The sequence below is a fragment of the Herpailurus yagouaroundi genome, unplaced genomic scaffold (genome assembly GCF_014898765.1).
Source record: "Herpailurus yagouaroundi ecotype Mexico unplaced genomic scaffold, PumYag 191, whole genome shotgun sequence".
In the NCBI taxonomy this organism is placed as follows: domain Eukaryota; kingdom Metazoa; phylum Chordata; class Mammalia; order Carnivora; family Felidae; genus Herpailurus; species Herpailurus yagouaroundi.
Window position 1 is genome coordinate 3,814,536 of NW_024412422.1, and position 11,267 is coordinate 3,825,802.

The 11,267-nt window shown below is 57.1% G+C and overlaps 1 protein-coding gene across 1 annotated transcript; it reads right to left on the reverse strand.

The window, feature by feature from the left end:
• Positions 1-470: 470 nt before the first annotated feature.
• Positions 471-11,267, reverse strand: ACADS (acyl-CoA dehydrogenase short chain; the record flags this gene model as incomplete). Its single annotated transcript, XM_040443463.1, has 9 exons — positions 471-1,262; positions 1,423-1,479; positions 1,681-1,776; positions 1,954-2,091; positions 2,163-2,333; positions 2,635-2,786; positions 3,247-3,358; positions 3,597-3,746; positions 10,977-11,267. Coding segments are annotated over 9 exons (1,320 nt in total), but the record flags the coding sequence as incomplete, so codon positions are not given.

Genomic DNA, 11,267 nt, shown 5'->3' on the forward strand with positions numbered 1-11,267 from the left:
TTCCGTTTTTCTTGCCACTGCCTCATCACGTTGGGCGGCAGTCGTTCAAAGCTGGGGACACCAGGCCCGTCACCAGCAGCTCCAGCACGGCCACCCTGAGCAAAGGACGCTGCCGAGGCCCCCCCTTCCACAGCCAGGTTTGCAGGCCTGTTGAGCTTTGCCCAGTCCCTGGTCCCCTCCCCACCCATCAGGCACCCTCCTTCCTCCTGCTCGGGGGCTGGGCCCAAGTATGGGCCCAGAGGCCCTGACCCGCCCTCCCTACCTGGCAGCCACGGTCCTAGCCCCTCACCCCAGCCCCAGCCCTGCATCCTCCTTAACTGAGTCAACCCTGCCTGGTCCCGGAGCTCTCCCGTGCAGACGGCCGCCCCTGCAGTCAGCCTTACACACGCAAACACACACTCATACTCACACGGGGCAACAGAAGCCACCAGCGGGCCATCTCCCCAGCAGCACCCAGACAAGGACGTGAGGACCAGAGCACAGGTATTCTTTATTAGTTTCCACGCTCAATTGTCCCGAAGAGTGATTCGGAGCCCTTCCCACACAAAGTACAGGGTTATGGGGCGCCAGGTCCTCCACAGTCACCCAGCCACACAGCCTTCCCGAGACGTCCCTGGGAACCCCGAGGAGAACACAACTTGTGCTACAATGAGGCCCGGTCATTCTGGCCCCCAGCCGACTCCTCCCCCTGACTCCTGACGTCAGGGAGAGGAGCAGACACTGCCAAGAGCCTGGCCCACCTGAGAAAGGAAATGGGGGCCCCATGGTGGTAACTCAGCCGCCAGGAGGCCAGGTCCACTCAGATGAAGAAAACAAGGCACGGTCGTTAAAAGGAAGCAGAGCCAAAAAACCGAGCTGAAGATGGGTGTCCTCCGATGCTGGCCACCGCCCCTCACATTTCCTTTCTCCCAGACTTAACCCCCAGGCAGTCTGGTCTGGGGCGGGCAGAGTGAGGGCAACAGGTGAGTCCACAGCAGAGGGCAGGCACGCCCTCCGCCTGTCCACCACCCGCCCCCCCCCAGCATCCCTGATGGGAGCCAGGGCTAAGGCCTCATGGCTCCCGCCCCCTTCCCCTCGGTCCTCGGGTCAGCCTGGCACCTGAGTGGGGCTCAGCTCCGGTAGCTCTTGAGCAGGTGCCCAGCGATCACCAGCCTCTGGATCTCACTGGTGCCTTCATAAATCTCAGTGATGCGCGCGTCGCGGTAGTGCCGTTCGGCCGGCATCTCTGTCACGTAGCCCATGCCACCCAGGATCTGGATGGCCTGCAGGGGAAAGCAGGGGATCGGGAGGGAAAAGGCCCTGTCAGGGGCGGGATCGGCCACAGTAAGGGACCAGCGAGGGAGGGGTAACCGGCCCACTTTCACCTACTCAGTGTTGGGGACCTCACACCCAGGCACCTCTTCATGCACCCAGGACACTCACCTGGTGGCTGATGGCAGTTGCAGCCTCCGACGCAGCCAGCTTGGCCATTGCTGCTTCCTAAGCACAGGGGACGGTGGGGTCAGAAACTACTTTGGGGAGGAGCCCCCAGCTCATGGCCCTTCAGCAAGGCCGGGCCTGGGGAGCCTCCCCTCGAAGCAGTAAGCCTACGAGGCCCAAGGAAGCGGGGCCCCACTCGGACTTCTCCCTCGGCACACCAAAGCTCTGGGCCATGCCCAGGGACCCCCTTGCCACAGGCACCTTGGTAAAAGGCTTCTTGTTATCCTTCAACATGGCAGCACGCCAGGTCAGCAGCCGGGCACTCTCCAGGGCCAGGGCCATGTCCGCCAGCTTGAACTGCAAGAACCCAGCCCCGCCTCAGTCAGTGGCCGCCCCACCCCCCCACCCCTCCCTCCCAGGACAGGAGGGAGGAGGAGGGAGAGCCTGCAAGCAGGTAAAAGCTCACCTCGGAGCCGGAGAGGAAAGGCCGGGCTGCCCTCCCTCCGGCATCCAGGCTAGGCTCCACTCGTTTACCTGGATGCTCTGGAGCTTGGTGAGGGGGGCCCCGAAGGCCTTGCGATTCTCGGCATAGTTCACAGCACAATCGAGGGCGGCCTGGGCGATGCCCAGGGCCTGGGCGGCAATGCCAATGCGCCCCATGTCCAGGGTTTGCTGTGGGGAAGGCCCCGGTCAGTGGCTGGCCAGCGGGGCCCCAGAGCCCCTGCCCCCACTGCCGGGCTCACCATGGCTATCTTGAAGCCCATCCCCAGCTCCCCCAGCAGGTTGTCCTTGGGGATGTGGCAGTCCTCAAAGATGAGGTTGGCCGTGGATGAGGCCCGGATGCCCAGCTTGTCTTCCTTCTTGCCCAGCGTGAGCCCAGGCGTCGGCATGGGAACCAAGAAGGCACTGATGCCCTGCGAGGCATACCCATCGAGGTTCTCAGGGGCTGGCCCAGGCCACACCCCTTGATCCCCCACCAGACACCGAGCAGCCCCTTCCCTCCCTCAGACCTCAGGCCGGGACACCCTCTGCTGGCCTCCCTGGGGACGGTGCAGACTCCAGCCTCAGGCCAACCACCGGCCAGAGAGGGGAAGGGGCAGCCCCAAGGTGGCCAAGAGCAGAACAGCTCCACGGAGCCGAGGGGATTCGGGTGAAGAAACTGCGAAAGGTCTCCATCCCGGAGGTCTCATCGACCCTCCCCCCTGGGGTCCCCACCTTGTTGTGCAAGGATCTGTCTGTGCTGGCAAAGACCACGGTGGCGGAGGCCTCCCACGCGTTGGTGATCCAGGCCTTGGTGCCGTTCAGGACCCACGAGTTGCCCTCCGCTCGGGCGGTGGTGGAGGCGGCTCCTGCGTCGCTGCCATTCCCTGCCCCACGCACAGACTCAGAATCCACCGCCTCCACCCCGCAAAGGGCGCTGCCACCAGCAAGCAGGGGACCCGGGTTCCACCCACCCCCGACTTGTGAGCACGAGGCCCCTGCCACCTGGCCTCCAAAGAATCAGGGTTCTGGCTCCTAACAGAAAGCTCCCAGGTCGCACCAGCTCCCAGAGTCCTCGGAGACTAGTCCAGGAGGGGAGGGGGGTGGCACAGCAGGGCATCTTCAACCCGAAGGGACCCCAGAGCCAGGCATCCCTCACTGGCTCAGCTGAGGTGACTGCGTGCTCCTTGGTCGCTCCCAGGCGGCCCGCACGGAAGACCTGTGCCCTCGCCTCTGGCGGGCCCCCCTCCTGCCTCTGCCCTGGGGGACAACCCAGCTCCAACCCAAGTCCGTCACTCTGACCCTGAGGTGAGGGGATGGGGGCCGACTGCTGTCCCACCGTGGTACCTGGTTCACTGAGTGCAAAGCAGCCAATTTTGTCACCACCGGTAAAAGGGGTAATCCACAGCTGCTTCTGCTCCTTGGAGCCGAACTTCAGGAGAGGCCCCAAGTAGAGGGACTGGAGGGGGTGGGCACAGGGAGGCAGTCAGAGGCCACCTGCCTGCCTGTGGACCCCACCCCAAGACCTGTTCTCTCCAGGGCCCTACCTGAAAGGACCAAGCCCAGAGGAGGTTGGGGGCTGGGCACCAAGGCCTGGCTGTGCCCAGGGTGCCTGGACACATAGCCAGGGTGCCCACCTGCCCACGGGAGCCTCCCCTCCACCTGTGTGTCCCAGGGACCCAGGAGAGGGAACTCACGTTGTTGACACTCATGATGACTCCTGTAGAGGCACAGCCCCGACTGATCTCCTCCATGGCAATGGCATAGGCCAGGTAATTAAGGCCGGCACCATTTAGCTCCTCGGGCACATCCATGGCCAGAAGCCCGAGCTCGCCCATCTTCTTCACCTGGCCCCAAAGAAGGATGTCATGGCAAGGGCTGTCGGGCGAGCACCCCTTAGCTCCTGAGCCGGTGTCTGCACAAACAGGCCATGTGGCCCCATCCACCCACCCCATGATGCCCGAATCCAGACACTGAAGACCCAGCCTCAGCTGAGGTCTGCATGACAGCACCGTGGACTGAAGCTGTTGTGCCCCCACACTCCACACTGGCTCACCTCTGTGTCTGCAGCCGCAGCCACAGCCAGCGAGCAGGCGGAAGGTACAGGAAGCCTTCAGGGGCCTCCAAGGTAAGGAGCAGGGCAGCATAGTGTCATACTGACCTTCTCAGCCCCACGCACATACTCTGCCGCCCCACCACAGGGTCTTTGCACATGCTGTTTCTGATCATCTGCAAATGAGTTGTTGCGGCCTCCTTCCTTTCAGACCTCAGCTCGAGCCTCGCTTCTTCCAGCTGCCGTCTCTGTCCTCTAACTGCGTGCCCTCCCAGAATCTTCGCCTTTCCAATGCGGTGCTTAGGCGGGTGCAGGTTCACACCTATTACCCTGCTGGTTTCGGTTACGATCCTTCTCCCTGACCATGACGGCAGAGACTGCTGTCTGCCCACTGTGCTATCCCCAGTGCCCGTGAAAGAGCGAATAAGTGGTAAGAGTTTGGAATTTCTGATGCAGGACAACAATACTAGTAATGGTCAACCATCAAGTGACTACTGCGTGCCCAGCTCTGCATCTGAGTCTTTCCAGAGCTCAGACACATGAAGCAACCTGCTCGGGGCCAGAGCCCAGAGGCAGTGCAGCTGGACGGCACCCCGGGCCGTGACCCCAGGGCCATAACCAGCTCAGCACATCACCCAGCTCTGCCCCTCTGACCTGGGACGAACTGCCTACCCTCCTTCAGCCTGCTTTCCTTCTGCCCAACGGACACCACACACAACCTACCGAGCTTCAAAAAGAAGCAAATAGGGGCACCTGGGTGGCGCAGTCGGTTAAGCGTCCAACTTCACCCAGGTCACGATCTCGCGGTCCGGGAGTTCGAGCCCCGCGTCGGGCTCTGGGCTGATGGCTCGGAGCCTGGAGCCTGTTTCCGATTCTGTGTCTCCCTCTCTCTCTGCCCCTCCCCCGTTCATGCTCTGTCTCTCTCTGTCCCAAAAATAAATAAACGTTGAAAAAAAAAAAAAAAGAAGCAAATAAAACCAAGTGACTGTGGGGAGCAGCAGGGGCGGGGGGAGGAGAAGGGCACCGTTGCTTTCCACGAGCCCCTCTATGTCACTAGATTCTTGTAACCATGTTCTTACGTTATTTTAACTTAAAAGAAGCGAACATAAGAATGTTCACAATATCTTCTCACTTTTCTATAATATTATTTCCATGATTATAAAATTGTTACACTTCCTCTGCAAATAGGATCTTCGTCACAGACCTGTTTGAGGACTGAGACAATATATATAAAATGCTGAGCCCAGTGCCGGGCACAAGCTGATCAGTAAATGGCACTTACTATCATTAAGTAGCTGACAAGTTGGCGTCTGGACAAGAATGGATGGGAGGAGGGGCACTTCCATAACGATCTGTGCACCCCTCTATGAATCTCTTACCAGATTCTGCCTTGAACCGCTCGCGGGGAGACTCTCCTGTAAGACTCCACACCTGGGGTGACCTTACTCCCCTCCGCCACTCCGGAAAGACCACAAGTGTCTGCCGAAAGGCAGCGAGCTGCAGAGCCGCAACTGCAATGAAGCTCTGCAGCCACAGGGGGGCGACATGGGTGGGAGGCTCTGCAGGTGAGATTAAGGCTGGTGAGATGGGGGTTACCCTGGATTACCCAGGGGGCCCCAATGTCATCTCCAGGGTCCTTACAAGGGAAAGAGGGAGACAGGAGGGTCGGAGAACGGAGATGGCCCCTTCTCTGGAGCCGCCAGAAGGAAGCGGCCCGGCCAGCATGCGGCTCTCAGCCCAGCGGGTCCCACATCAGATTTTTGATCTCCAGGAGCTGTCAGATAATAACGTGGTGTCGTTTCAAGCCGCTAGTCTGTGGACACCAGCAAGAGGAAACTAACAGACGGTGATAAAGTACCCAGAGGCGCCAGGGATGTGTCATTTCGAGAACCGCTGAAAAGACAAATGTTCTGTGCTGACCGCACACCTGCCGTCAGAGGGGGGCAGCGGCCTGCTCGGAGATGCTGTATCGCTTCAGCAGGTGGGAAGCACCCGGGGGGGGGGGGGGGGGCGGGGGTTCAAGGCAGAGTGACCTACTCAGCGCTGATCTGAACCCATGTGGGGCCTCACAGGACGCTGTGCCAGCACGAGCGTGGCCTCCGAACAGAAACCATCAGACCCACACTTGAAGGTAGCCAACTCACCCATGCCAGGGGGAGAAACGTGGTGCCGGGTTAGGAGTCCGGGCCACACTCCACCGGGTGCCGGAAACACGCAGGCCTCCAGGACGCATGCGCGAGCCTAGAAGGGCACCCCGCTGGAAGGCTCTCTCTGGCCTACCGGCAAAACTGCCCCACGCTACCTACCAGTGCCACCCAACCTCCTCCTCATGCCACAGCCCTTCCGGGTTCGGCCCAGAAGGAAGGTCGGATTAGTCCAACGTCCCACAACTCCACCTCATCCCCGGAAACAAAAAGGAAACCCAAATCCCAGGTGGGGTTCCAGGACACAAGGAATCAAGCCAAGTCTCCACTACAAGGAAGCCAGAGTTCCGGGCACTCTCCCCTCGCAGCGCCTCCCACTGGCTATCCAGGCAGCTGTCACTGTAGGAGATCACTGCACCCCTGACCGGTCATTCCTCTTGAGAGTCTCACCCATGTCCCCTCCTCCCCCACCTCCTGCCATCAGTGTCTGCTTGAAAAACCTCCAGCCCCAACACGCTTGAGGGCAGGCACTCACCCACGCCAGGCCCAGAGCCTGCACACAACCAGGTTCCCCCAGTTTCATCAGGGATGGCTGGGGCCTGGGGCTGCCCTTTCCAACCTTTCTATTCTGAAGCAGATTGTGAGAACTCTGGCAAAAGGTTACGGCCAGAGGCAGGAATGTTCTAGGAACAATACGGAGGCAGAAGCAGTAATGGCCACGAGGTGCGCTCACCCAAGTGTGTCCTGGAAAAGAGGCCGGCATCGAGGGAAAGAACCAGCGGGGCCGTGGAAAGAACACGCAGTATCATCAGAAAGAGAAAGAAAGCAGGGCCAAGATGGAAAGCAGCAGAAACATAAAGAACACGTGTCCAGTGGTAGAAATCGTTTCCGATCTAAGTGCGCGGATGGCCACCGGCTACCAGCAGAGGGGCCTGGGCTTCAGAGTCGTCCCAAGGGGAACCTCCCGGAGCTACTCATATGGCCACCCTCGGTCTCTTGTGTCTGTGAGCCAGACCTGCAACCCAAAGAGAGGCACCAGCCCCGACAAGGCCAAGCCTACTGGTCTCCAAACTCCCAAGACACGAGAAAGAGTAACACCCCTTTCCTGGTTGCGACGGAACGAGCCTTCGGCACCGCCTGCCTTGGGTTTGGGAGACACCGAGCAGGTACTTCATATAAAGTCAATGCCTCAAGTCGCCTCTAGAGCTCACATTTTTACAAATCAAATGGATCCTAAGTATGTGTGTGCTCACTAGAGCCCAAACTAACCCCCTTAGAAGAATCAAATCTCCCAGCCTGTTGGAGATTGGCTGCGTATTCGAGGGAAAGAGGCCCCGTTGGCCGCCGCCTCTAGTGTCCGCTGTCGGCTCGTGGGTGCTCTGAGCTGATGCAGCAAGGACATTCGGGGCTACCTGACAGCTGGGCGACCATCTGCTGAAGGTCGAGCACTCATTGAGAGCAAGGTGTTGTGTGCACAGGGACGTGCAAACACAAATAGGAGCTCACTGCCCGCAACATCCGTGCTGGAAGACATACGCCCGGCGATGTGCTGAGCACAACCAGGATCATGGGTTATGAACGGGATGCTCCCGGAACACAGACCGATGAAGTTTGCTTGAGACACATGGGAGGTGGCAATCAGGACACATTTCCAGGGTGGAATTAACAAGAGTCAGTGGCTATGAGGAAGAAGAAAATGGGGTAGGGCCCTAGAGGTTTCTATGTGGCTAACCAGGTCAGCGTAGCACCATCACCTGCCAGGGCATGAAAAAGACGAGGTGTTGCACCTGGTCTATTAAAGTTATTCAATAAACAGTCACTGAGTGAAGAAGAAATGGGGCTCAGTTTTGTTTTGTTTTGTATGCTCCACACCCATCAGGGGGCTTGAACTCATGACCCTGAGATCAAGAGTCGCATGCTCTCCTGACTGAGCCAGCCAGGTGCCCGGGCTCAGTTTTCTACACATAAAGTTTGGTGAGTCCAAAATCAGTTGAAACACCATTTTATTTCTTGCTTCCCTTTATGACAAAATAACATTGTAAGTTTATATTTACACCTTTTTTTCTTCTTTTTTCTTTTTTTTGGTTTGGACCCAGGAAGAATGAAGTTGAACTTAGGTTCCCAAACCAGCCAAGTGACCAGAAATTGGCACCAGCCTTCCACCTAATAGTTGGTCTGCCTCCCCCAATTCTTCTCCCCTTGACCCTTCCCCCATAAGCCCACATTTCTGGGCGGTGGTGAAAAAATATTAGAAATCATTAACTAAGCATCTACTATAGGCCAGGCCGGGCTCAGGAGTCTATAGACTCCTACTGACTCTGTATGTGTGACTGGGAAGCAAGCAGCTTAACCCGTGGCTTCCGTTTTCATCTAAAAACTGAAGATAATTTAACTACCCCCAGAGTGTTGTGCCGAAGATGTAAGGCATAAGCACCTAGAATACGGTAACCCCTAAATGATAGTTATTCCTGTTCCTATCTCTATTTTATCTGGAAACACTAGTGGGATTATTATCTTGAATTCCACAACCTGCCATATCCTCTGTGTGGCTCGAGCTCTGTTCCCTCTGCCCGCTTAAGCCCTGGCCTTCCTGCTCCAACTGGGAGATGAGCACCCCCCCCCCCCCACTCCCCAAAACACAGAGAGGGAGGAAGCAAAAACCCAGCAGGCCTCCTCAATCCGTGGCCAAGGGAGTCCAGTACTGATTAACCTCCATAACCCCATCAGCCACCAAGACAAGCGGGGTGGTGGCAAAATCCGAAGATTTAGCACAACTCCTTCCTAGCTCTGCAACCCCAGGCAATTCAAACAACGGCTCCTTTGTCATCTACGAAAAGGGGATAACAACAGCAGGACTCGGGACAATTTGATGACATCACAGACACGAAAACACCCTGACCAACACAGACCCAAATACAGATGCCATCGCGACTCTGAGCCAGGCCGTGCATTCGGCAGATCCTGATGAGCTGCCCCCACCTGCCAGAGAGAAGGAGGCTGCCTGCCGCCCATGGTCTCCTCCCCCCATACCTGTGTCCGCCCCTATTCCGGAGGGTTAGCTTGAAAAATACCCAGCACCAGGAAGCAGGGAGGAGATTATAAAGCCAGAGGATTAGTTCAGAGGAGCTCGTCAAAAAGTCTGTTTCTATTGCCAGCTTTCTTGCCCAGAGCAAATCTGTCTGTAATATTAGTAAGAATTTGAGGGAATGTAGGAATAGGATAGGAAAAGTAAATCAAGCCGACTGTCTTTTGGTAGGAAAAGCCCCAGCACACAGCCACACTCACATAACTGCTCTGGGGAGAGCGCCTCTGAGCTCTTCCTGCTTGTCAATGGTCATCCGTTCACTCCCATCCTCTGTCTGCAGAGAGATGGCGTTTGTTCACATCTCCATTAACGGCACCGAAAGGTGAAGGGAAACTGCCAGATAAGGTTACTGAGAGCAGGGCATGTGGGTACAGAGGGCAGAAGAGCAGCTTAGACCTTTGACGGGAATATTCCCAACTAGAAGGGGGCTTCCCTGCCTGCCAGCAGGGCTTCTGGAACAACCACGTGGATAGTGTGGATGGAGAAGGGTTTTGGAGCCAGCCAGACTTGAGATATGAAGTCTAGCACCACGGATCAGTAACCCTGGAAAATCACTTTACCTCTGCCTCAAATTTCTCAACGTAATGGTATTAGTAATAGCTACCATTTCCCAAGGGCCAGGAGGCACCAGAATTTGACAGGCATTACCCCACTTAATCCTTGTGAGCATTCTAGAAGCAAAATGGAGATTAGACTTGCAGGTGAGGACATCCTCAGGACTAGACTAAGAAGGTGCACATGAAGTACTCAACAACTCAAAAGTTATCCCCCTGATGCCAGTGCCCAGAATGCCAGGTTCTACTATACCTGGAGCTCCCCAGGGACTGCCATGGTTCTGAGCACAGTGCCCAATATGCTGTGATCAGCACAGTATTTTCTAAGCTGGAAAAGTGGCCCCAGAGCCCAGAAGACATGGATGGAAACTCCTGAACTCCTTAAGAGTGAAAAAAACAGGCCAAGAGAAGAGGCCAGAAAGGTTTCCTCTTTTACAAGTTATTGACTGAACAAATAGCTGTTGGATATTTATACCATGTGCCACATGGCTTGCCAGGCCCGGGAATACAGCAGGAACAGCTTTTTTTTTTAAAGTTTATTTACTGGAGGGGGGGGGGCGGGGGGGGGGGCAGAGAGAGGGAGACAGAGAATCCCAAGCAGGGCCCTTGCTGTCAGTGCAGAGCCCGACGTGGGGCTTGATCTCACAAACCGTGAGATCACGACCTGAGCTGAAATCAAGAGTTGGACCCTTAACCTCCTGAGGCACCCAGGCGCCCCTACGGCAGGAACATCTTAAACGTGAAATTACAGATGCACCGACGTCAAGGGAAAGAGCACTCGCACTGAGAGCTCTGGGTCTGGCGAAGAGCTGGGTCCCAGGCCTAGCTGTGCAACTCCCGAGCTCCGTGATCTGGGGCCCATTATTGAACCCTTGAGTCCCTCTGGGTTCACCAACCGCACAACCGGATGTAGGATACCAGTACCCTCACCTCACAGGGCTACGGTGAGACGCGGATGGGCTGGCACACCTCAGAACCGTGCCGAGCACCCTGCAAGCGTTAACTCTTACTATAGGCACAAGGCCTGGCACACAGTGAGCACGCCGACCACGCACCATTATTACTGTTATTCCAGAAGTTAAATCCAGGCCTCGTGCTGAACGAAGGAAACCTCCAGAACATTTTCTGGGTCCCAGGGTTCCTGGCTTGGGAGTCTCGGTGCCTCTGGCTGTCACTGTCCCCACACATCCAGGAGCAGCTGGCAGACCACCATCAGGGGCTACTGAGGTTGGAACTCTCACCTGGGCTGTCGGGAAGCGATGCTCCTTGTCCATCTGGGCGGCAACGGGAACCAGCTCCTTCTCGGCAAATTCCCGGCACGTCTGACGCAGCATCTGGTGCGTCTCGGGAAATTCCACAGACTGGTAGATAGTGTGCAACTGACGCCAGTCCCAAGGACGCAGAGCTGCCGGCAAGAACAGGTGTTGGTGGAAAGGGATTGCATCATCATCACCATCATAAACCAATGACTTGGTGGGCCTCCACCAGGAATGTCCCAAAGGACATCTGGCAACGTCTGGAAACAATTCTGG